Consider the following 25031-nt stretch of genomic DNA (forward strand, 5'->3'; position numbering starts at 1 on the left):
GTCCAAAAGGGACCTCCTTCTGCCTCCTTCCCCAAGGCTGGTAGACCCTGCTCCCAATACTGCCAGACCCTAGCAACCTACAGATGATCACAGGCTCTAGCCCTGCCTAATGTTTCCAGACCAACTTCCCCAGAACCCCAGGCTGGCTTCCCCAGGATTTCCCATGCCCCTGCCTCCTGACCTGCCTGGAGTAAAAATACAAAGGAGAAGATAGCTCAACCGTGGCTAACCAGGGAAATTAGGGATAATATTAAATCCAAGGAAGAGGCATATAAATTGGCCAGAAAAAGCAGCAAACCTGAGGACTGGGAGAAATTTATAATTCAGCAGAGGACAAAGGGTCTAATTAGGAAGGGGAAAATAGAGTATGAGAGGAAGCTTGCAGGGAACATAAAAACTGACAGCAAAAGCTTCTATAGATACTGAAGAGAAAAAGATTAGTGAAGACCAACGTAAGTCCTTTGCAGTCAGAATCAGGTGAATTTATAATGGGGAACAAAGAAATGGCAGACCAATTGAACAAATACTTTGGATCTGTCTTCACTAAGGAAGACCCAAATAGCCTTCTGGAAATACTAGGGGTTCGAGGGTGTAGCGAAAAGGAGGAACTGAAGGAAATCCTTATTAGTCAGGAAATTGTGTTAGGGAAATTGATGGGATTGAAGGCCGATAAAATCCCCAGGGCCTGATAGGCTGCATCCCAGAGTACTTTAGAAAGTGGCCCTAGAAATAGTGGATGCATTGGTGATCATTTTCCAACATTCTGGATCAGTTTCTATGGACTGGAGAATAACTAATGTAACACCACTTTTTAAAAAAGGGGAGAAAACAGGGAATTATAGACCGGTTAGCCTGACATTGGTGGTGGGGAAAATGTTGGAATCAATTATTAAAGATAAAATAGCAGCGCATTTGGAAAGCTGTGATCCCAGGATCGGTCCAAGTCAGCATGGATTTATGAAAGGGAAATCATGCTTGACAAATCTTCTAGAATTTTTTCCGGGTGTAACTAGTAGAGTGGACAAGGGAGAACCGGTGGATGTGGTGTATTTGGACTTTCAAAAGGCTTTTGACAAGGTCCCACACAAGAGATTGGTTTGCAAAATTAAAGCACATGGTATTGGGGGTAATGTATTGACGTGGATAGATAACTGGTTGGCAGACAGGAAGCAGAGAGTTGGAATAAACAGGTCCTTTGCAAAATGGCAGGTAGTGACCAGTGGGGTGCCGCAGGGCTCAGTGCTGGAACCACAGCTATTTACAATATACATCAATGATTTAGATGAAGGAATTGAATGTAATATCTCCAAGTTTGCAGATGGCATTAAGCTGGGTAGTGGTGTGAGCTGTGAGGAGGATGCTAAGAAGCTGCAGGGTGACTTGGACAGGTTAGGTGAGAGGCCAAAAGCATGGCAGATGCAGTATAATGTGGATAAATGTGAGGTTATCCACTTTGGTGGCAAAAGCAGGAAGATAGAATATTATCTGAATGGTGACAGATTAGGAGAAGGGGAGGTGCAATGAGACCTGGGTGTAATGGTACATCAGTCATTAAAGATTGGCATGCAGGTACAGTAGACGGTGAAGAAGGCAAATGGCATGTTGGCCTTCATAGCTAGGGAATTTGAGTATTGGAGCAGGGAGATCTTACCTCAGTTGTACAGGACCTTGGTGAGGCCTTACCTGGAATATTGTGTTCAGTTTTGGTCTCCTAATCTGAGGAAGGACGTTCTTCCTATTGACGGAGTACAGCGAAGGTTCGCCAGATTGATTCCCGGGATGGCAGGACTGACATATGAGGAGAGACTGGATCAACTGGGCTTGTATCCACTGGAGTTTAGAAGAATGAGAGGGGATCTCATAGAAACATATAAAATTCTGACGGGATTGGACAGGTTAGGCATGAAGAATGTTCCCGTTGCTGGGGAGTTCCAGAACTAGGGGTCACAGTCTAAGAATAAGGAGTAAGCCATTTAGGACTGAGATGAGGAGAAACTTCTTCACTCAGAGAGTGGTTAACCTGTGGAAGACTCTACCGCAGAGAGTTGTTGAGGCCAGTTAGTTAGATATATTCAAGAGGGAGTTAGATATGACCCTTACGGCCAAAGGGATCAAGGGGTATGGAGAGAAAGCACGAAAGGGATACTGAGGTTGAATGATCAGCCATGATCTTATTAAATGGCGGTGCAGGCTCGAAGGGCCGAATGGCCTGCTCTTGCACCTAATTTCTATGTTTCTATGTGTCTATGCTCTGAGATCCTGGGAGCCTCTCCTTGACTACTCTTCCAATGCTCATAGAGCCCAGGGCCATCCCCAGTGCAAACCAAGTCCTCCCTCCCAGTTCTCCCTGATCTTAGAGGAGTTTTTCTCCCTAAATGCTGCCAGATTGTAGGAGTCCTCTCCCAGTGATTCAAAGGGATCTTTGGCTAATCTTGAAAATTTGAGCAAGGCTCCGAGAACCGTTCTCTAGATTTCCCCTCAACCCTGTGGTCTTCCTATCACTGATCTTAGACACCAGGACTTCTTCACGTACTGTGCCATATTGGATAGTGTAAGTCAACTCCGGGACATAAGGAACATGAAACATATAAAATTCTGACGGGACTGGACAGGTTAGATGCAGGAAGAATGTTCCCGATGTTGGGGAAGTGCAGAACCAGGGGTCACAGTCTAAGGATAAGGGGTAAGCCATTTAGGACCGAGATGAGGAGAAACTTCTTCACTCAGAGAGTTGTTAACCTGTGGAATTCTCTACCGCAGAGAGTTGTTGATGCCAGTTCGTTAGATATATTCAAAAGGGAGTTAGATATGGCCCTTACGGCTAAAGGGATCAAGGAGTTATGGAGAGAAAGCAGGAAAGGGGTATTGAGGTGAATGATCAGCCATGATCTTATTGAATGGTGGTGCAGGCTCGAAGGGCCGAATGGCCTCCAGCTGTACCTATTTTCTATGTTTCTATGAGATCTGCTTACAGAAACAAATGATGCCACTGAACCCACAAAGTATCCAGACAGACCCCAAATATGTAACAGACTGCAAGACCCCATCCTGTACTGTGCGAGCCCAGTTCCCTTTCCCAGTACTCACAGATCTCAGAGCCAGGCCCAATGCTGATGACACTACTTGTCATACTCCTATTCTTAACAAACCTATGACTCACTCTATGCCATGGGGAATCTGCTAATATTATATTAATATTCCTTTAACATTTCTACTAAAGTATTTGAATCAAGCAATTAAACTATATCTGGAATAAACTGATCAAATGTGAATATATTGCTTCAATATGAGAATGCAAACAATATAAAATCACTTTTGCAGGAAATTCACAGGTGATTTTTTTTTGTAGAATGACTAAATGCAGACTATCTTATAGGAATGGCAAAGTATTTGAATTCTTTATTTAATCCTTAGCCAACATATCCATAAAATTAATATTTCAATGGGGCATAAAGGATTAACTGTGGTTCATAACAGAAGATACCTTTAGATGTAATTTCTTGACACTGCACAGCAGATGTGACGCAGCGCCATCACCTGTTAATATTAATGCTTGCAGTGCTAGCTTCAGGGGAGGAAATGAAGAGTAATGGAACTATTCTGAAAGCATCACATACCCTGTACTATTTTAGAATAAGTGGACAGTTTTAGTAACTTTACAAACACACAAAATTGACAGGCAGGGAAAGAATAGCTGGTCTATCAAGCCTGCTCCACAGAGCCACAGTGCCTGGAGCATCACGATTAGGCACCCATACCCACCAGCACACTTACCCACCATCAGTCAAGTAATCTCCTGGGAGAAGCAAAAAAAATCTCAGAAAAAACCCAAAGGCCAATCAGGAAAAAAAAAATCTGGGAAATTCCTTTCCCTTAGGTGTCCTTATTATCCTTCATTTAAATGCTCTAGTGACATCTACTGGCGGGGAAAACTTTCCCTTTTATCATTATTGATCATTCAACTATGCCACAATATGGTATCATGCATTTTGGCCATTTAATAGTTCCACATTTCATGCCACTAAGCATTTAACTGACTTGGTTATACTGCTGGTGCTGGTTTGATACTCGTACCGGTTACAGAATGGTGCAAGCTGGCAGCCCTGAGTTATATTGTAAGCTCTTTACCACTCTATACCTGGGCAAAGTGAAAAAAAGACTTGCATTTATATAGCACCTTTTACGACCTCAGGACGTCCCAAACGCTTTACAGCCAATTAAGTACTTTTTAAAAGTGTAGTCACTGTTGCAATGCAGAAAATGCGGCAGCCAATTTGCGCACAGCAGGCTCCCACAAACAACGATGTGATAATGACCCTCTTTGAAATAGTGCCGTAGGATATTTTACATCCACCTGAGAGAGCAGACAGGGCCTCGGTTTAACAGTTCATCCCTTAGTACTGCACTGGAGTGTCATCCTAGATTTTTGTGAGTGGGACTTGAATCCATAACCTTCTGACCCAGAGGTGAGAGTGCTACCCACTGAGCCAAGGCTGACACCATAGCTGTGGTTTAATGCATGCAAAGCTTCTCCCAAGTCACTGCCAAATTTTATAAATTAGCCCTCTGAAACATTGGCCTTTATTTAGATGACACTATTTTGAGGGCAGCAACATTTATTATAATTTATTTAAGAGCACTTAACACCACTGAGTTTAAACATACTGACAATTTCCAAAAAATGACACTTGCTGAATAGGGAGTCACAATTGTTCAGATAAAAGACTTATTTACAGAAACGTAATTTTAATAAAATGTATATGGGATCAATCTAATTTTTATTACCTGTATTACCTGTCCAGTAGCTTTGACATTGTCATTTCAAAAACAGAGAATTAAATTTTTTTTTAATGTTTTGCTTGAATCATATTGGGCCTGAATTTTCGGTCAGAGGCTTCCCACGGGTGGATGCCTTCAAATGACAAAGAATCCACACACCTATCTGATGATCCTGGATCCATGGAAACTCATGCTCCTGGGCCTCTACACATAGGCTAGCATAGAGGTCCATGTACCCCAGGGGTGCAGGTGGTTCGCAAGCGCCTCTGGGATCACGTGGGCGGACCCAACCAATGAAGAAAGGGGGATCTCCATTCCTGCTGATGGGGATTCCGTACATACGGACATCCTAAGGGCTTCCTTAAAGGAAGTTTGGCCCGGTAGGCTAGGGTAAGGAAGGGAAGAGGCAGAGGCAGCTGAACGGATGGTCTCCATCTTAGAGACAAAGAAGTCCCTTAATATCCAAAAGTCTATTGATCTCTGTCTTGAATATACTCAATGACTGAGCCTCCACAGCCCTCTCGGGTAGGGAATTTCAAAGAAATCACCACCCTCTGAGTGAGGAAATTTCACCTCATCTCAGTCCTCAGGAGTTTCAGGTGCGTGGAGAGAGCTGGGAGGTGCGTCGCTGAGGCCTATAAAAAGGCCCAACGCATCGGAGAGGCTCGGGAGTTCCAGGTGCGTGGAGAGAGTCGGGAGGTGCGTGGAGAGGCGTGCTTGTGCAGCTACAGGGAGAAGGCAAAAAAGAATAAGAAAGGAATAGAAAGGTGACGTCAAAGCCAAGGGGGTAAGTGATTGGCTTGGGACTGGTAAGTAGTTTTTCTTTTTTCTCTTCTATATCAGTGAGTAACTTATAGCACTGTTGTTGCCAATTTAAGTTAATCTAAGGGTTAAGTCATGGCAGGAGAGCTCGGACACGTGTTATGCTCCTCCTGTACTATGTGGGAAATCAGGGACGCCTCCGGTGTCCCTGACGACTACGGACTGCATTGCGAAATTGGAGCTGAAGGTGGATTCACTCTGGAGCATCCACGATGCTGAGAATGGCATGAATAGCACGTTTAGTGAGTTGCTCTTACCGCAGGTAAAGGGTCCACAGCCAGATAGGAAATGGAAGACCAACAGGAAGAGCAGTGCAAGGAAGATAGTGCAGGGATCCCCTGCGGTCATCCCCCTGCAAAACAGATACACTGCTTTGAGTACTGTTGAGGGGGATGACTCATCAGGGGGGAGCAGCAGCAGCCAAGTTCATGGCACCGTAGCTGGCTCTGCTGCACAGGAGGGCAGGAAAAAGAGTGGGAGAGCGATAGTCATGGAGGATTCAATTGTAAGGAGAATAGATAGGCGTTTCTGCGGCCGCAATCGAGACTCCAGGATGGTATGCTGCCTCCCTGGTGCAAGGGTCAAGGATGTCTCGGAGCGGGTGCAGGACATTCTGAAAAGGGAGGGTGAACAGCCAGTTGTTGTGGTGCACATTGGTACCAACGATATAGGTAAAAAACGGGATGAGGTCCTACAAGACGAATTTAAGGAGCTAGGAGCTAAATTAAAAAGTAGGACCTCAAAAGTAGTAATCTCGGGATTGCTACCAGTGCCATGTGCTAGTCGGAGTAGGAATCGCAGGATAGCTCAGATGAATACGTGGCTTGAGCAGTGGTGCAGCAGGGAGGTATTCAAATTCCTGGGGCATTGGAACCGGTTCTGGGGAGGTGGGACCAGTACAAACCAGACGGTCTGCACCTAGGCAGGACCGGAACCAATGTCCTAGGAGGAGTGTTTGCTAGTGCTGTTGGAGAGGAGTTAAACTAAACTAATATGGCAGGGAGATGGGAACCAATGCAGGGAGACAGAGGGAAACAAAATGGAGACAGAAGCAAAAGTCAAAAAGGAGATGAGTAAAATTGGAGGGCAGAGAAACCCAAGACAAAAAACAAAAAGGGCCACTTTGCAGCAAAATTCTAAAGGGTCTAAGTGCGTTAAAAAGGCAAGCCTGAAAGCTCTGTGCCTCAATGCGAGCAGTATTCGGAATAAGGTGGACGAATTAACTGTGCAGATAGCAGTTAACGGACACGATGTGGTTGGCATCACGGAGACATGGCTGCAGGGTGACCAAGGGAACTCAACATCCAAGGGTATTCAACATTTAGGAAGGATAGACAGAAAGGAAAAGGAGGCGGGGTGGCGTTGCTGGTTAAAGAGGAAATTAATGCAATTGTAAGGAAAGACATTAGCTTGGATGATGTGGAATCGGTATGGGTGGAGCTACGGAATACCAAGGGGCAGAAAACGCTAGTGGGAGTTGTGTACAGACCTCCAAACAGTAGTAGTGATGTTGGGGAGGGCATCAAACAGGAAATTAGGGGTGCATGCAATAAAGGTGCAGCAGTTATCATGGGTGACTTTAATATGCATATAGATTGGGCTAACCAAACTGGAAACAATACGGTGGAGGAGGATTTCCTGGAGTGCATAAGGGATGGTTTTCTAGACCAATATGTTGAGGAACCAACTAGGGGGGAGGCCATCTTAGACTGGGTGATGTGTAATGAGAGAGGATTAACTAGTAATCTCGTTGTGCGAGGCCTCTTGGGGAAGAATGACCATAATATGGTAGAATTCTACATTAGGATGGAGAATGAAACAGTTAATTCAGAGACCATGGTCCAGAACTTAAAGAAGGGTAACTTTGAAAGTATGAGGCGTGAATTGGCTAGGATGGATTGGCGAATGATACTTAAGGGGTTGACAGTGGATGGGCAATGGCAGACATTTAGAGACCGCATGGATGAACTACAACAATTGTACATCCCTGTCTGGCGTAAAAATAAAAAAGGGAAGGTGGCTCAACCGTGGAAATCAAGGGAAATCAGGGATAGTATTAAAGCCAAGGAAGTGGCATACAAATTGGCCAGAAATAGCAGCGAACCCGGGGACTGGGAGAAATTTAGAACTCAGCAGAGGAGGACAAAGGGTTTGATTAGGGCAGGGAAAATAGAGTACGAGAGGAAGCTTGCAGGGAACATTAAGACGGACTGCAAAAGCTTCCATAGATATGTAAAGAGAAAAAGGTTAGTAAAGACAAACGTAGGTCCCCTGCAGTCAGAATCAGGGGAAGTTATAACTGGGAAAAAAGAAATGGCAGACCAATTGAACAAGTACTTTGGTACGGTATTCACTAAGGAGGACACAAACAACCTTCTGGATATAAAAGGGGTCAGAGGGTCTAGTAAGAAGGAGGAACTGAGGGAAATCCTTATTAGTCGGGAAATTGTGTTGGGGAAATTGATGGGATTGAAGGCCGATAAATCCCCAGGGCCTGATGGACTGCATCCCAGAGTACTTAAGGAGGTGGCCTTGGAAATAGCGGATGCATTGACAGTCATTTTCCAACATTCCACACACTCTGGATCAGTTCCTATGGAGTGGAGGGTAGCCAATGTAACCCCACTTTTTAAAAAAGGAGGGAGAGAGAAAACAGGGAATTATAGACCGGTCAGCCTGACATCGGTAGTGGGTAAAATGATGGAATCAATTATTAAGGATGTCATAGCAGCACATTTGGAAAGAGGTGACATGATAGATCCAAGTCAGCATTGATTTGTGAAAGGGAAATCATGCTTGACAAATCTTCAGGAATTTTTTGAGGATGTTTCCAGTAGAGTGGACAAGGGGGAACCAGTTGATGTGGTGTATTTGGACTTTCAGAAGGCTTTCGGCAAGGTCCCACACAAGAGATTAATGTGCAAAGTTAAAGCACATGGGATTGGGGGTAGTGTGCTGACGTGGATTGAGGACTGGTTGGCAGACAGGAAGCAAAGAGTAGGAGTAAATGGGTACTTTTCAGAATGGCAGACAGTGACTAGTGGGGTACCGCAAGGTTCTGTGCTGGGGCCCCAGCTGTTTACATTGTACATTAATGATTTAGATGAGGGGATTAAATGTAATATCTCCAAATTTGCTGATGACACTAAGTTGGGTGGCAGTGTGAGCTACGAGGAGGATGCTATGAGGCTGCAGAGTGACTTGGATAGGTTAGGTGAGTGGGAAAATGCATGGCAGATGAAGTATAATGTGGATAAATGTGAGGTTATCCACTTTGGTGGTAAAAACAGAGAGACAGACTATTATCTGAATGGTGACAGATTAGGAAAAGGGGAGGTGCAACGAGGTGTCATGGTACATCAGTCATTGAAGGTTGGCATGCAGGTAGAGCAGGTGGTTAAGAAAGCAAATGGCATGTTGGCCTTCATAGTGAGGGGATTTGAGTACAGGGGCAGGGAGGTACTACAGTTGTACAGGGCCTTGGTGAAGCCACACATGGAGTATTGTGTACAGTTTTGGTCTCCTAACTTGAGGAAGGACATTCTTGCTATTGAGGGTGTGCAGCGAACGTTTAAAATTCTGACGGGTTTAGACAGGTTAGATGCAGGAAGAATGTTCCCAATGTTGGGGAAGTCCAGAACCAGGGGTCACAGTCTAAGGATAAGGGGTAAGCCATTTAGGAGCGAGATGAGGAGAAACTTCTTCACCCAGAGAGTGGTGAACCTGTAGAATTCTCTACCATAGAAAGTTGTTGAGGCCAATTTACTAAATATATTCAAAAAGGAGTTAGATGTAGTCGTTACTACTAGGGGGATCAAGAGGTATGACGAGAAAGCAGGAATGGGGTACTGAAGTTGCATGTTCAGCCATGAACTCAATGAATGGCGGTGCAGGCTCGAAGGGCCGAATGGCCTACTCCGGCACCTATTTTCTATGTTTCTATGTTTAAGTGGCCAACCCTTTATACTGAGACTGTGACCCCTAGTTCAAGACGCCCCAACCACGGGAAACATTCTCCCTACATCTACTCTGTCAAGCCCCTTAAGAATTTTGTATGTTTCAATGAGATCACCTCTCATTCTTCTAAACTCTAGAGAATATAGGCCTAGTCTACTCAATCTCTCCTCATAGGACAATCCCCCCATCCCAGGAATCAGTCTGGTGAACTGTCATTGCATTCCCTCTTTGGCAAGTATATCCTTCCTTAGGTAAGGAGACCAAAACTGTGCACAATACTCCAGGTGTGATCTCATCAGGGCCCTATACAATTGCAATAAGATATCTTGGGGCCGAAATTCAGCTCCCCAAAAAGGCCACTTACCGGCAGAAAGCAGCGGCCAGGCAGCGGAGTTGAGCGGCCACCGCCAGCGAAATTTAGCTCGGGGATTTTTCTGGTGGTCCCCACTTCTGCCCCGCTGCTGCCGACCATCCTAAGTGCGTCATCAAGGGCACACCGTTGATCTTCCGTACCTCCATCGCACCTCACGCGAAATTTAGCTGCAAAAATCTTTATTCCGCCGTGCGGTGCCCCCGTCAACTTTTTCTGTTGCTGCACCTTGCTTTCATTCTGTGAGCCATGGCAGCGCAGTGGCCCTTCAAGGGGAGGGCGCACTGCCGCGGCAGCCATGTTTTTTTTTTGTCGGCCAACTGCCAGGTCTGGCCGACAATTATGCTCCCAGATTCAGCCCAGTGGCCCGAAGTTTCAAAGTGCCAAAGGCTCTCCCCTTTAAGTGAAGGGGAGAGCGTGGTGATGCACACGTGTCATGGCGTCATCTCTGTCCCGCCTCCACATCCGCCCCTCTAGAATACTTACAACCCCACTTCTGCCCCATTATGACCATCTTCTGGTCCGCTGCAAAACAAATGACAAAGAACTGAATTTACCGAAAGGCGTGGCGCAAAAAAAAAATCAGGAGCTGAAGGTGCGCCCCGTTTCAGGCGGAGGTAAATTTCGGCCCCCTTTACTCTAATACTCAAACCCTCGAAATAAAGGCCAACATACCATTTGCTTTCTTAATTGCTTGCTGTACTACATGTTAACTTTCAGTGATTCGTGTACAAGGACACTCAGGTCCCTCTGATAACAACATTTCACAATCTCTCACCAATCTCTGCCTGGTGCTGCTGGTATTGGGGTTGATCGTGGTCGGATACCGAGGCCAAGTTGAGACAGTATAAAGGGCACCCATGTTGATGAACTAGGTAGAGATGCCAAAAGCTTTCTGTCAATGGTGAGAGGGTTCTTCCAATGAGGTGATACTGGATCGAGAGTGGAAAGCCTGCAGAATCTGTGCCAGAAATGGACTGAGAAACAGCTTGTGGCTGAGGAAAGTGATGATCTGTCAGGTGGGAGCTTTTACCGTAAATTTCAAGTGGTCAAGTCATCAGCTGGAGCAATGGCCACTGAACTCCCACCTCAGATTGACAGCCATGGTCCCCGAACAGCGTGGTTCCTGTGGCCATGAAGTTAGAGTGAAAAGGTAAGTTAAAAAAGCCCGTTAATGATCTGTCAACTAGATGTTAATGAGTTTAATTGGGTTGCGGCCGCTGGCTGTTGGTTTGCTCAGCACTGACAGACCCGACATTGGGAAAGGCGCATTGCGGCGGGTTGAATGAAGGGTCCCAACCCACTGTCAAAAAAAATCACATTTCCCATCCGACACACCATCGATCTCGCCCGCTGATCCCTCAGAAAATTCCGGCCAGCATTAAATGCCAAAAAAGGAACTTTACTGAGATTCATCAATACAGAACCTTACATTGAAAAGGTTACATCTCTGTGTGAGGCATTTTTATTATATTCTGCTACTCTTTTCTAGTGACTCTAACATCACCCTACTGACCACAAAAAAAATAGTCTTGGAAATCCAGGAATTAATGTGGTCAAATCAAAAAGAATGAAACAAATGCAAGTCGATTATAATTATCCCTAGATGCCCAAAAGCAATTTCTTTGATACTACCCAGATTTTATATATTATTTTCCAGTTTCAATAGTATGGTGCTGACCGCATTGCTACAGTGGTGACCTGAAAATCCAATCACCACATTCAAAAATGAACGTCAATCTAACCAACTCATACCCACAAAATACGTCATTTTATTTTTCATTTCACTTAGTATCACACCAACGCAAATATTAATTTACCTGAAGTATGTCGTTACAATAGCAAATTATTATTGTAACTTCCTGAAAGAAATGTCTTATTCGCAACCAAATTATCATGGAAAAATATGCCAACATTGGATTGGAATTCAATGCTGCTGATTTATCAAAGTGAGAAACCAACGTAGTCTGAATGTCTGCCACTGTGATGAACACATCGGTGCCGGCACGTTTTTGGTTTATGAAAGCTTATGTCCAAGCTGTGGATATGTTTCTCATTATTTTGCGGTGATATTAGACGTAAATAATGAGCAAAACAATCTAGGGTTTCATTCCATTTTATGGGATATAGCAATAGACTTGTTTTTAAAACCTAGATTTGTGCAATTTTTACAAAGTATTATGTTAATTTGAGTAGAAGCTGCATTATTTTATTCCATGGTTGAACCAAAAAAGAAATGCATACTGTTTCTCTCAAAAAATGAAAACATTTGATGACTTTAAATTAAAGTGAACATTTAGAGCTTTTTTGCTAGTCTTGGTCAAAGTTGTTGAACTGCTTTCATTTTATAACAACTGCAAATGTAATGCCCCTATTTAAAAAAGGAGGCAGACAAAAAGCACGAAACTATAGACCAGTTAACCTAACATCTGTCATTGGGAAAATGCTGGAGTCCATTATTAAGGAAGCAGTAGGAAGACATTTGGAAAAGCATGATTCAATCAAGCAGAGTCAGTATGGCTTTATAAAAGGGAAATCATGTTTGACAAATTTGCTGGAGTTCTTTGAGGATGTAACGAGCAGGGTGGATAAGGGGGAACCAGTGGATGTAGTGTATTTGGATTTCCAGAAGATATTCGATAAGGTGCCACATAAAAGGTTACTGCACAAGTTCACGGATTTGGGGGTAATATGTTAGCATGGATAGAGGATTGGCTAACTAACAGAAAACAAGAGAGTCGGGATAAATGGGTCATTTTCCAGTTGGCAAACAGTGACTAGTGAGGTGCTGCAGGGATTGGTGCTGGGTCCTCAACTATTTACAATCTATATTAATGACTTGGATGAAGGGACCGAGCATAATGTAGCCAAGTTTGCTGATGATACAACGATGGGTGGAAAAGCAAATTGTGAGGAGGACACAAAACATCTGCAAAGGGATATAGACAGGCTAAGTGAGTGGGCAAAAATTTGGCAGATGGAGTATAATGTGGGAAAATGTGAGGTTAACCACTTTGGTAGAAAAAAAATAGAAAAGCAAATTATAATTTAAATGGAGAAAAATTACAAAGTGCTGCAGTCCAGAGGGACCTGTGGGTCAGTGTGCATGAAACACAAAATGTTAGTATGCAGGTACAGCAAGTAATCAGGAAGGCAAATGGAATGTTTGGCCTTTATTGCAAGGGGGATAAAAACACAGAAACATGGAAAATAGGTGCAGGAGTAGGCCATTCAGCCCTTCGAGCCTGCACTGCCATTCAATAAGATCATGGCTGATCATTCCCTCAGTATCCCTTTCCTGCTTTCTCTCCGTACCCCTTGATCTCTTTAGCCATAAGGGCCATATCTAACTCCCTCTTGAATATTTTCATTGAACTGGCATCAACAACTCTCTGCGGCAGGGAATTCCAAAGGTTAACAACTCTCTGAGTGAAGAAGATTCTCCTCATCTCAGTCCTAAATGGCCTATCCCTTATCCTAAGACTATGTCCTCTGGTTCTGGACTTCCAACATGGGGAACATTCTTCCCGCATCTAACCTGTCCAGTCCCGTCAGAATCTTATACATTTCTATGAGATCCCCTCTCATCCTTCTGAACTCCAGTGAATAAAGGCCCAGTTGATCCAGTCTCTCCTCATATGCCAGTCCAGCCATCCCGGGAATCAGTCTGGTAAACCTTCGCTGCACTCCCTCAATAACAAGAACGTCCTTCCTCAGATTAGGAGACCAAAACTGAACACAATATTCCAGGTGAGGCCTCATCAAGACCCTGTACAACTGCAGTAAGACCTCCCTGCTCCGATACTCAAATCCCCTAGCTATGAAGGCCAATATACCATTTGCGTTCTTCACCGTCTGCTGTACCTGCATGCCAACTTTCAATGACTGATGTACCATGACACCCAAGTCTCGTTGCACCTCCCGTTTTCCTAATCTGCCGCCATTCAGATAATATTCTGCCTTCGTGTTTTTGCCCCTAAAATGGATAACCTCACATTTATCCACATTATACTACATCTGCCATGCATTTGCCCACTCACCTAACCTGTCCAAGTCACCCTGCAGCCTCTTAGCATCCTCCTCACAGCTCACACCGCCACCCAGTTCCGTGTCATCTGCAAACTTGGAGATATTACACTCAATTCCTTCATCTAAATCGTTAATGTAGATTGTAACGAGCTGGGGTCCCAGCACTGAGCCCTGCGGCACTCCACTAGTCACTGCCTCCCATTCTGAAAAGGACCCGTTTATCCCGACTCTCTGCTTCCTGTCTGCCAACCAGTTCTCTATCCACGTCAGTATATTACCCCCAGTACCATGTGCTTTGATTTTGCACACCAATCTCTTGTGCGGGACCTTGTCAAAAGCCTTTTGAAAGTCCAAATACACCACATCCACTGGTTCTCCCTTGTCCACTCTGCTAGTTACATCCTCAAAGAATTCCAGAAGATTCGTCAAGCATGATTTCCCTTTCATAAATCCATGCTGACTTAGACCGATCCTGTCACTGCTTTCCTTAATGATTGATTCCAACATTTTCCCCACCACTGATGTTAGGCTAACTGGTCTATAATTACCTGTCTTCTCTCTCGCTCCTTTTTTAAAAAGTGGTGTTACATTAGCTACCCTCCAGTCCACATAGGGACTGATCCAGAGTCGATAGACTGTTGAAAAATGATCACCAATGCATCCACTATTTCTAGGGCCACTTCCTTAAGTACTCTGGGATGCAGACAATCAGACCCAGGGGATTTATCGGCCTTCAAGCCCATCAATTTCCCTAACATAATTTCCCACCTAATAAGGATATCCTTCAGTTCCTCCTTCTCAGTAGACCCACTGTCCCCTAGTACGTTCGGAAGGTTATTTGTGTCTTCCTTCGTGAAGACAGAACCGAAGTATTTGTTCAATTGGTCTGCCATTTCTTTGTTCCCCATCATAAATTCACCTGAATACGACTGCAAGGGACCTACGTTTGTCTTCATAAAAGCAGAGAAGTCCTGCTATAACTGTATAGGGTATTGGTGAGGCCACACCTAGAGTACTGCATACAGTTTTGGTCTCCATATTTAAGGCAGGATATACTTGCATTGGAGGCTGTTCAGAGAAGGTTCACTAGGTTGATTCCGGAGATGAGGGGGTTGACTTATGAAGATAGGTTGAACAAGTTGGGCCTATACACATTGGAGTTCAGAAGATTGAGGGGTGATCTTATCGAAACATATAAGATAATGAGGGGGCTCGACAAGTTGGATGCAGAGAGGATATTTCCACTCATAGGGGAAACTAAAACTAGGGGACATAGTCTCAGAATAAGGGGCCGCCCATTTAAAACTGAGATGAGGAGGAATTTCTTCTCTCAGAGGGTTGTAAATCTATGGAATTCTCTGCCCCAGAGAGCTGTGGAGGCTGGGTCATTGAATATATTTAAGGCAGAGATAGACAGATTTTTGAGCGATAAGGGAATAAAGGGTTATGGGGAGCGGGCAGGGAAGTGGAGCTGAGTCCATGATCAGATCAGCCATGATCTTATTAAATGGCGGAGCAGGCTCGAGGGGCCAGGTGGCCTACTCCTGCTCCTATTTCTTATGTTCTTATGTAAAGAGAGAATTCCCTTCTTTTTCATTACTTTCGTAAGCTCCAAATTTCCTTGCAAACGACAACACTAAGCCATTAATCAAGTAGTTTTGCAGCATGAGAAAGTTGACGGGCTACCCTTTCTGCAAACACAGAACTCCCATTTCAAATGTTATATGAGCATCTTTTTCATCCATAGCCCAAAGATTTAGGGCTGGATTTTCGGCTTTGAAGATTTTGGGGCGGTAATGGCGGCGGGACAGTAAAGTTTGCGCCCGGGAACAGTTTGCCCTTCAGTAAGTAAAATTGGGCAGCTGGGCCCAGAGTCAGGGGGCATAGCACTGTACACCTCTCTTGGGCACGAGCATGGAAAAATCCAAAGCTAAAGAGCCGGACTGGGAGAGCTCCGAGAGACACCTGGCGGAAAAAAACCTTAAAAAAATTATAAACAAAAACATTCCCAAAACATTGCCCACGCCACCACAACATAAATCACAACAAAAAAAATTGAAAGAGAAAACAATCACACTTACCTTAGGTGTCCATTACTTACCTCTCTGCAGACGGTATCGTTGGTCCGCTGATTTCCCAGGCGTTCATTGCGGGGTGCGCTACAGGGTGTACGGGTCGGACTGAAGTCAAAACTCGCACTGGTGTCGCAACCAGGGGTGTTGCACACCGGTGCAGCTCTTCTGGGCGGTGCTGCTCCATGCTGCGGCAAAACCAGACCCGAGGCTGACCCCCAGGCTGACCTCACCGTCATCACTGCCGCCGCTCTGGGGTGAAAATCTGAGCACAGAAGACCCGAAAATCCGCCCCTTAAAGATGTTTCCCATGATTACCAACCAAAATAAATGAATTCAATTTTTTTTTACCAAAAAAGGAACCATTTTGACCTTTAAGCTGTTGAGACGACAACTGCAGGTTATCAAGACATGCTGGCCAATGGCATAAAAGCAGTGCATTGTTTGTGGACCATATGGATTAAAAGAAACAGGTTCCAATGATTTCTGGCCATGAATATTGAATCATAGCATGTTACAACACAGAAACAAACTATTTGGTTGATCAATTCTCTGCCAGTGTTTACAATTATTTTAAATTTGTGCCCTTTTATTACAGTCATTCCGATCAATGGAAACAATTTTTCACTATTTATCTTATAAAAACCTTTCATAATCCTGAAGGCCTCTATCAGGTCCTCCCTGATCCTGAAGTGGAAAAAGCCCAAACTTCTCAATCCTCTCTTCGTAACCATATCCCTGGTAATCCTTGTGAATCTATACTACAGCTTTCCTTTGTTATACTCATAATCTGTATTTTATATCAGCAGATGTCTTGCCTGATTGGTGACAGTACAACATGCAATTTATTAAAAACATAATGATCAGATATACCACTGATAATAATAACTAATTTGATGTTCTGAGAAAAAATTAAAATAAAAAATAGCATTTCCATGCATTAGAGCCCTGTCTGTAAAGCACACAGCATGTCTCAGTTGAAACTTATATTCATGTTAATACTATGCTCATGAAAATTTACACATAAAAATATTCTCTGGTACATAAAACTAGACAAATGGTACTGGAGATTAGGTGTGATGCCTTGGGAGGGAGGAAGGAATGGCAAACTTTTGAAATTGAGAGAAATAGGACATTTAAGATTTAGGCTGATGCTTCAAATCAGTACTGAAGGAGTGCTGCTTTGCCAGAGGCGATGGGTGTAGAAATTGGACCTCATTGTGCCCGTTTATGGCACTAATACGGACGTAACAAGGGACTGTTTTGAAGACTAACGTTCTGTGCCTAAAGCACACCTGAAAGACATCCGACCCGATATGAAGGCTGGCCATTTTTCAGTCGTCCTGGTAACTGCCCAAAACAGGCATTGGGCTACTTACGTATGGAAATGCGTGGCCAAACGCCTGTTATAGACCCTTTTGAGAAACCGGACGTCACAGTGCAGAGCAGGAGCCAGGCCTGCTCCGCTCCAGCTTATTCAGCGGCTACTGCGGTGTAAGCAGCCACCATCAAAAAATTAGTCTTTAAGAAAAAACATTGAAAAAAACTTACCTGTGACACCAGGAAGAACAAGAGTGCTCCCCCAAATCCACAGTATTCCGATCCCCTCCCTTCCCATGCCATTCCACCTGTCCCGCACCCACCCACTTCCTGACCTTTACCTTTAGACACTGCGGTGTGGTAATGCGGCCCTTCATCTTTTTTAAATGGGCAAGCTGCCTGTGGAGGCATGGCAGAAGCTGGCAGTTCACTCAAATAATGAGGTCCAAGGACCAATTTCGGTTGTGTGTGCTCCGAAAACAGGTCTAAAGCAATTTCTAACATGATATCATTTGGGTGAGACGTTAAGTCAAACTCCTAACATCCTGTTCAGGTGAATACGTTGTAATGGGAAGACAGTGTGCTTCTGGATATAGGAGATCAAATGGGTCGATGGCTGCCTTTATTTGAATTTATTGCGTGAAAATTTGTACTAAAAGGTCAAGATTGATTCTTTCAGAAGACAAACGACTTATATTACTTTAAATTGTTTCTACTGACAACAACAACTTGCATTTATATAGCGCCTATAAAGTAGTAACGCAACTCAAGGTGCTTCACAGGAACGTTATCAAGCCACATAGGAGATATTAGGACAGGTGAAGGTCACTGACATAGGTTTTAAGGAGCTTATTAAAGGAAGAGAGAGAGGTAGAGAGGTGGAGAGGTTTAGGAAGGGAGTTCCACAGGGCTTCGGCAGCTGAAGATACAGCCGCCAACTGTGGAGTGATTAAAATTGGGGATATGCAAGAGGCCAGAATTGGAGGAGCGTAGAGATCTCGGAGGGTTGTCGGGCTGGATGAGGTTACGGAGATAGGGAAGGGCAAAGCCATGGAGAGATCTGAAAACAAGGATGAGAATTTTAAAGTTGAAGTGTTGCCGGACCAGGGGCCAATGTATGTCAGTGAGCACAGGGATGATGGGTGAACGGGATTTGTATTATTGTGTGAACAGGTGAGAAGCTATTTGATTGACCTTCTGCTTATTTTGTGAGGATGCAAAACTTTAAAGAAAATTAGCTAGAAATGACTGTCAGTGGGTAATGTAAGCAGCCAGATATTTACTATATCATGACATTCTCTATCTGTTATTTTAGTAGCATCATTAACGTATTTAAAGTAAAACGATGGGCAGAAGAATGTCATAAAACATGTCAGGAGTTCATCCACAGATATCGCAGAAAGTAATTTCTAGCTTTCATGACTGCGAGTAAAAGAAACTTTAAAAATTGCAGGAAACAGAGCACCTTCCTACATCAGGAATTGAAAATTTAATTGTTTGAGTGTGTGTCTAGATACCAGATTCTGTGCAAATTAGAATGTTTGCAAATAAGTAATATGCTACAGTACACAGAACAAGAATATTTGCCTGACTCAGCTGTATGTCGAATGGTGGTATTATATGTCTTGTCAAGCTTGATTTCAAGGTGGCACACGGCTTAATTTTCCCTGTCTCGACAAACCACTCTAGTTTTATCCGACTGTGTCCAGTGATACACCTGAACATGGTTATGAAAAGGGAGTCAGGGTTTCCTTGAGAGTCAGACTCCCTCACCCCTTCTTTTCATGTAGTATATATAACTACATTGAATAAGGTGACTATAGGCAGTGAAATTGCATATATTGGAAGAATGGTAACCTACTTGTTCTGAGCGCCAATGCGGCCAGAATGCTTTCTTTTCTGTCAGGACCTTTCTTGATCATTGACTTCTCTAGCCATTCCAGGTTCCATTTTCTCCAAGAAAATTGTTCTGGCTTTCGCCCTATAAATTACAACAAGAAATGAAAAGTGTGAACTGTAAGATGGAGTAAGAAAACACACTAAGCATTTAATAATTACTTATTTTTAATAAAACTATAAATAATACTGATAATAAGCCAAGAAACAATTTTATTTGAATAAAGATTTTAAAATAAATTGTCCACACAAATACACACACAATAATGGCCCCGTTAATAGCCCCGTTAGCACCTCCGGGGGTTGCTAGCTGGGCGCAAGGCAGTTTTCGCCTGGGGCAGGGGAAATTGCTCAGGAGTTTGCGGAGGCGTTGCCATGGCAACCTCTCACTGCTGACCCTTTACTGCCCCACGGGCCACAAGACTGGCGCGAGCAGATCTCAACGGCAGTTTTGCAGGTTGCGAAGCTGGTCCGCCATCTTTTTTTGTCGGATGACTCTCGGATTGGCTTGACGATGGCAGCCCTAGCGTGGTCCGGAGGCTGCCATCGTGCAGCCCGGGCGCTCCGTCTTGGGTGCTGGGCTGATGGCCCGGTCGCACGCTGCCCTGGTGGCCCAGTGGAGGCCATCAGAGGCTGTGCAGAGTGCGAGCGGCCCTCTCCTTTAATCGAAGTGAAGGGGCATTGAAGCATAGCGTAGCACTTGACTCCCTGCCCCAGTAAGGGCAATTTGGCAGCGGGGGCAGGACCTAAAAGTCCCGGACCCAGAAGGTAACCGTCTCCAATTGGGGCACAGGGCAATTTCGCCCCCGCTGTATGCCGCTTAATGTTGGTTTGGAGCCAACACATGCACAACAAGCACAAAACCAACAAGAGACTCCATACACATCTGTAATTCATCCGCTGACCATATTTATTTTACATTGTAGGGAAGCTAAAGGTGGCTGGAAGCCTCAATATAAAACTACCAAATTGACTACTCAGAATGGGAAATAAGAGCACAAAAACTTTGCATGTTGTGTAACTTTACTTGTTAAGATCTGGAGTCACGGTGAATTTCAACAATGTGCGATGTTGTTTTTATAAGTTAGTATCATTCCTCCCCTACACGCACATTGCTTATTTGTTGGGTTTGATTAACTGGCAAACTCACACAACTGAAAACTGCTGAACTATTTATGTTCAACATTTCACATGAAGTTAGATTTGAGGTCTATTTATGCCATTTGGGAATGGTTATGAAGTGAAATACCACTTTTATGAAATTAACCCACGCAACAAAAAACAATTTCCTATGATAAACAATGACTGGGGATACTCTGCTATCCATGCCAGCAACTGTCGCTTGACTAAATGCCTCTGGATCTATAATCGGATTGCACGAAGGACAGAATTTAAAACAGAATATGTTTTTATTGTTACATTAAAATGTTGCTGGCATTTCTATTTAAAATAATTTACAAGATACTTGGCAGTGGTATAACATATTAACTCATTCATTTCTCAGTTCATGTTTACACATATTCTGTGGCAGCTGAAGCACCATTTTTAAAAAATGATCTATTGGTTCTTGCATGCTTATGAACAATGTTCATTTTTCTAGATTTAAAGCCATGGGGCTGGATTTTGCGCCCCTATCCGCGCTCCAGAGGGGTGGCAATGGCGGCGGTAAACTATTCCGGGTGGGCGACCAGCTTCCAGTGCCCCAACGGGACTTACGGTGCTAGATTCGACATGGCGCGGAGCATTACCTCCCGGAAGAGGCAAGCCGGAGTGCAATGCCCCTGATTACGACACCGGTTCGATTTTTGGCTGCCACCAGACCTTTAGCACTCCATAAAGCGTCCTGCTGGGACTGCCTGTGAAAACTGCATACCTCATCGTGGATGACCTAGACCCAACTGACTGGGGTTTTATTGAGACTTGTGAACATCACATAACTGGCTAAGCCACTCACAATGCAACAGCTCTCCAAACCTGTGAGCATACTCACAGGTACATACATTACACCGTCAATGGGAACAGTTTCTCTCTATCTACTCTGTCTAGAATCCTCATGATTTTGAATACCTTCGCTCAACCTTCTCTGCTCTAATGAGAACAACCCCAGCTTCTCTAGTCTATCCACCTAACTGAAGTCCCTCATTCTTGCAATCATTCTCGTAAATCTTTTCTGCACCCTCTCTAAGACCTTCACATCCTTCCTAAAGTGCGGTGCCCAGAATTGGACACAATACTTCAGTTGAGGCCGAACCAGTGTTTTATGAAGGTTCATAACATCCTTTCTTTTGTACGCTATGCCTCTATTTATGGCACATGCCACCTTCAACGATTTGTCCACATATACTCCCAGGTTTCTCAGTTCATGCACCCACTTTAGGATTGTACCCTTTAGTTTATATTGCCATCCCTCGTTCTTTCTAACAATATGTATCAATTTGCACTTTTCTGCGTTAAATTTCATCTGCCACGTACCCGCCCATTTCACCGACCTGTCTATGTCTTCTTGAAGTCTATCACTATTCTCCTCACTGTTCACTATACTTCCAAGTTTTGTGTTATCTGCAAATTTTGAAATTGTGCCCTGTACTCCCACGTCCGAGTGATTAATATATATCAAGAAAAGCAGTGGTCCCAGTACCGACCCCTGGGGAACACCACTGTGTACGTTCCTCCAGTCCGAAAAACAACCGTTCACCACTACTCTCTGTTTCCTGTCACTTAGCCAATTTCATATCCATGTTGCCACTGTCCTTTTTATTCCATGGATTTCAGCTTTATCATACACTAACAGTACTCACAAGACAATTATGGATTCGGGAGGCCATTTTACTCATCCAGCCAGAATGACCTGAAAGTCCCTTCATTGCAGCACCCAATTGCTTCTTAAGTGATTCCATAGTTTTCACTTTCACTACTCTATCTGGGAGCCATTACAAATATTGATCACACATTGTGTGGTGAAAAAGAATCAGTCCTAATTTTGCATTTTACTACTTTAAACTTAGGACACTTTGTCCTACTCTCACATTTTAATTTAATGTAATTTACCAGATGTATCTTTTCCAACTAGTTTAGAATTGTAAACACCTCTCTAAGATCACATTTTATGCCTCCTTTTAAGGGTGAAGAGTCCAAGTTTCTCTAGATTTTCCTCGTCTAAGACCTCTAATATTGGAGAACATTCTAGTTCTACATTCTATTGACTGTTGACTGCTGCTGTTCATTGGTTGTACATTTTGAGCATTGAGTATACTGAGACACCAAGATTTTAATAGAATTCATGGGGTATGGGTATTCCCCGTTTTTTCATTGTGCAGTACTTTACATTTGTCTACATTAAAATTCATCTGTTGTTGTTTCCCCATTTACATAATTTATCCAACTCATTCTGTAATATCTCAGCTGCCTCCTCTGATGCCATTTGTTTGGTATCAGCTTCAAATTTGACCAATTTGCAATGGATATCCAAGTCCAAATCATTAATGGCAATTGGTAACAGAGGACCCAGGACCAATCCCTGGGATGCCCCACTCAGTATTCCCCCTGCTAGCACTTAGGGCAGAATGTTTCTGTAGAATTGGAAACTGAAAGATAAATGAGCATTTTAATAAAATCAGGGAAAATAGGTAGTGGGGAATGAATGAACAGATACTACAATAACAAAAGAAATTAATGGGATGCTGTTGTTTTCGTATCTTCACGCTCTTTCCTTGGAGAAAAGTATGAAGTAGTGAACAGCTTCACCTTAGCAGCAGAACAATTGTGTGTTACAAAGTCAAATGCTCCTGACCATATTAACAGCAGAGGCTGCGCTTTATTGCGAGCAATATCATGGGAGATCGGCTATTATTTAGAAATAATGAGGGTACAGACTGCAGGCTAGTACTAACAGTGAAATAATTCCAACCTGTCATCCAAACTGAGATGAGTTCAGTTAGCTCATTCTTGAATTCATCACCAAACTTATTATGTAATCTTGGGAAAGACCTGTAGAAAACTGCAAAGATAGCTTGAGCTACGCAATCAGGATATATCTAATAATTAAAAAAAAATCACAAGTGTTGATAGAATAAGGTAGATTTTCAGGTTGCCTAGCTTGATCACACATATGCTGAACAGAGACCAGAAAATTGGGAGAGGTTTTAGAGATAACTTTTGCCATACTCCTGCTTACCATTTTTAATCCAGCTGCATTTTGTGTGCTAGAGTGCTTGCATGCATTTCATGTTAAGGCCCCAGAATGCATGCAAAAATATTGAAATTAACACGATGCAATATTCCTGATGTTGCCCTTTCTCCCTACAAAGTCCATTTTGAATGGAAGCAAGGAAAGCTCCATGTGCAAAGGAGCTCTGATGGGGAACATGCATTAGTTTGAGCAATACAACCTTGATTTTATTTTGTTGTTGCAATATTTACAGTACTTTTTTAATGTGATGTTATTTTTAGCAGAGATATTTTTCCAATATTTCTGAATAATTAACTCATAAATCATTGGAGGTGACAAATGTTATTTATTCATGATTTAAATGTCCCAGCCCACTAAGTCATCAAAAAGTGGATTGTAAGGGAATCATTTGCAGGACATCAGATGAACAAGTGAAAGAGGCCACATGAGAAATAGTTCTTCCACTATTAATTTTCACAGGAGCTCAAGGAGCCACAAGGTGCAATCTGTATAATCCCACATATGGCAGAGTGAACATAAAGTTTATGTTGGAGGTATTTCATGGTGGAAATGGTACGAGATGTAAAAATATATAGCAGGGAATTCAGGAGATATTTAAGTCATACTGGCTGTAGCTATCATTAAGCCAGCACAAAGGCTTGGCATACCTATGTGTCAATCACCGACGACAATAGTAACCACAGGCACTGGGTCAGCAGGGAGCCAGTTACAGAGCTTTGTTATCTGCCGCAATGACACCTGCTGTCAACTTGTAACATAGGCATGACACTGCCATAAACTGTGAAGGTTACTTGAAGCCTTAACATTTTTGGCCTCATTGCTGGCATTCTGTACTGTTCACCTAAGAGGAGGGCACCCAAAAGTTCCAGGAAGGCAAGTCCTTCCTCAGAGCCACATCACACATCCACTCTGTCAGCCACAAAACAAGGAGTGAGTTTTGTGTACTTCATCACTTACCCCCATTGGGTCTCTTTTCTTGGTATTTCTTTCTACCCTTTTCCCCTTCGGCCTCAGTAAAAAGGGCCAAGAGGTTGAAATGCTTTTTGAATCTTTGTAGGAATTTTTGCCGCTCCATGTGACCACTTACCTTTAAGTGGCCGCATCCTTTTAAATTCCACCTGCAGCATGATTTTCTCATTCCCATTCCCTGCATTAGGTCAAAGTTACACTGGGAACTCGGAATAATTATGAAAATGAGCTGACCTGGGATATTTATGTACAGTCAGCATACTACACTTCTGGTTGCATGTGCACTAAAACTTTGACATTTTAAATTAAACCTCACTAGGACCAAACACCTACATTGACTGTTGAAATGACTACTAATAGAAATCATTGACACTATTATCTAGTTTTAGCTTCACATAGTTTTTAATCAGTATATTTCAAAGTGGATTTCTGCCCTATATAATCCATAAATCTGAGTAGCATTCAGACTTCTTTGTGACAAATGTTAATGATTTATCACAGATCACAGCTGAGCAGGACATGGGTTCTATCCCCATGAATCTGCAAAACACTGAGTTCCATATCTTATCTAGTGCCAGCTAGGGAGATGACAAAAGGAAATAAGCAAACTTTTTACTAGGAAGGTTGT

At 43.4% G+C, this 25031-nt stretch overlaps 1 protein-coding gene across 4 annotated transcripts in view; it reads right to left on the reverse strand.

The window, feature by feature from the left end:
- The window catches only part of LOC139227553 (protein FAM227B-like), a 408664-nt gene that overhangs the window by 336900 nt on the left and 46733 nt on the right, over nt 1-25031 (reverse strand). For all 4 annotated transcript variants that reach the window (XM_070858392.1, XM_070858391.1, XM_070858390.1 and 1 more), the window contains exons 9-10: nt 23153-23279; nt 19211-19330 (exon numbers count right to left, since the gene is read on the reverse strand). In XM_070858392.1, the coding sequence (XP_070714493.1) occupies nt 19211-19330; nt 23153-23279 (247 nt within the window). The remainder of the gene's footprint in view (nt 1-19210; nt 19331-23152; nt 23280-25031) is intronic.

The sequence above is a fragment of the Pristiophorus japonicus genome, chromosome 17 (assembly GCF_044704955.1).
Source record: "Pristiophorus japonicus isolate sPriJap1 chromosome 17, sPriJap1.hap1, whole genome shotgun sequence".
NCBI lineage: Eukaryota > Metazoa > Chordata > Chondrichthyes > Pristiophoridae > Pristiophorus > Pristiophorus japonicus.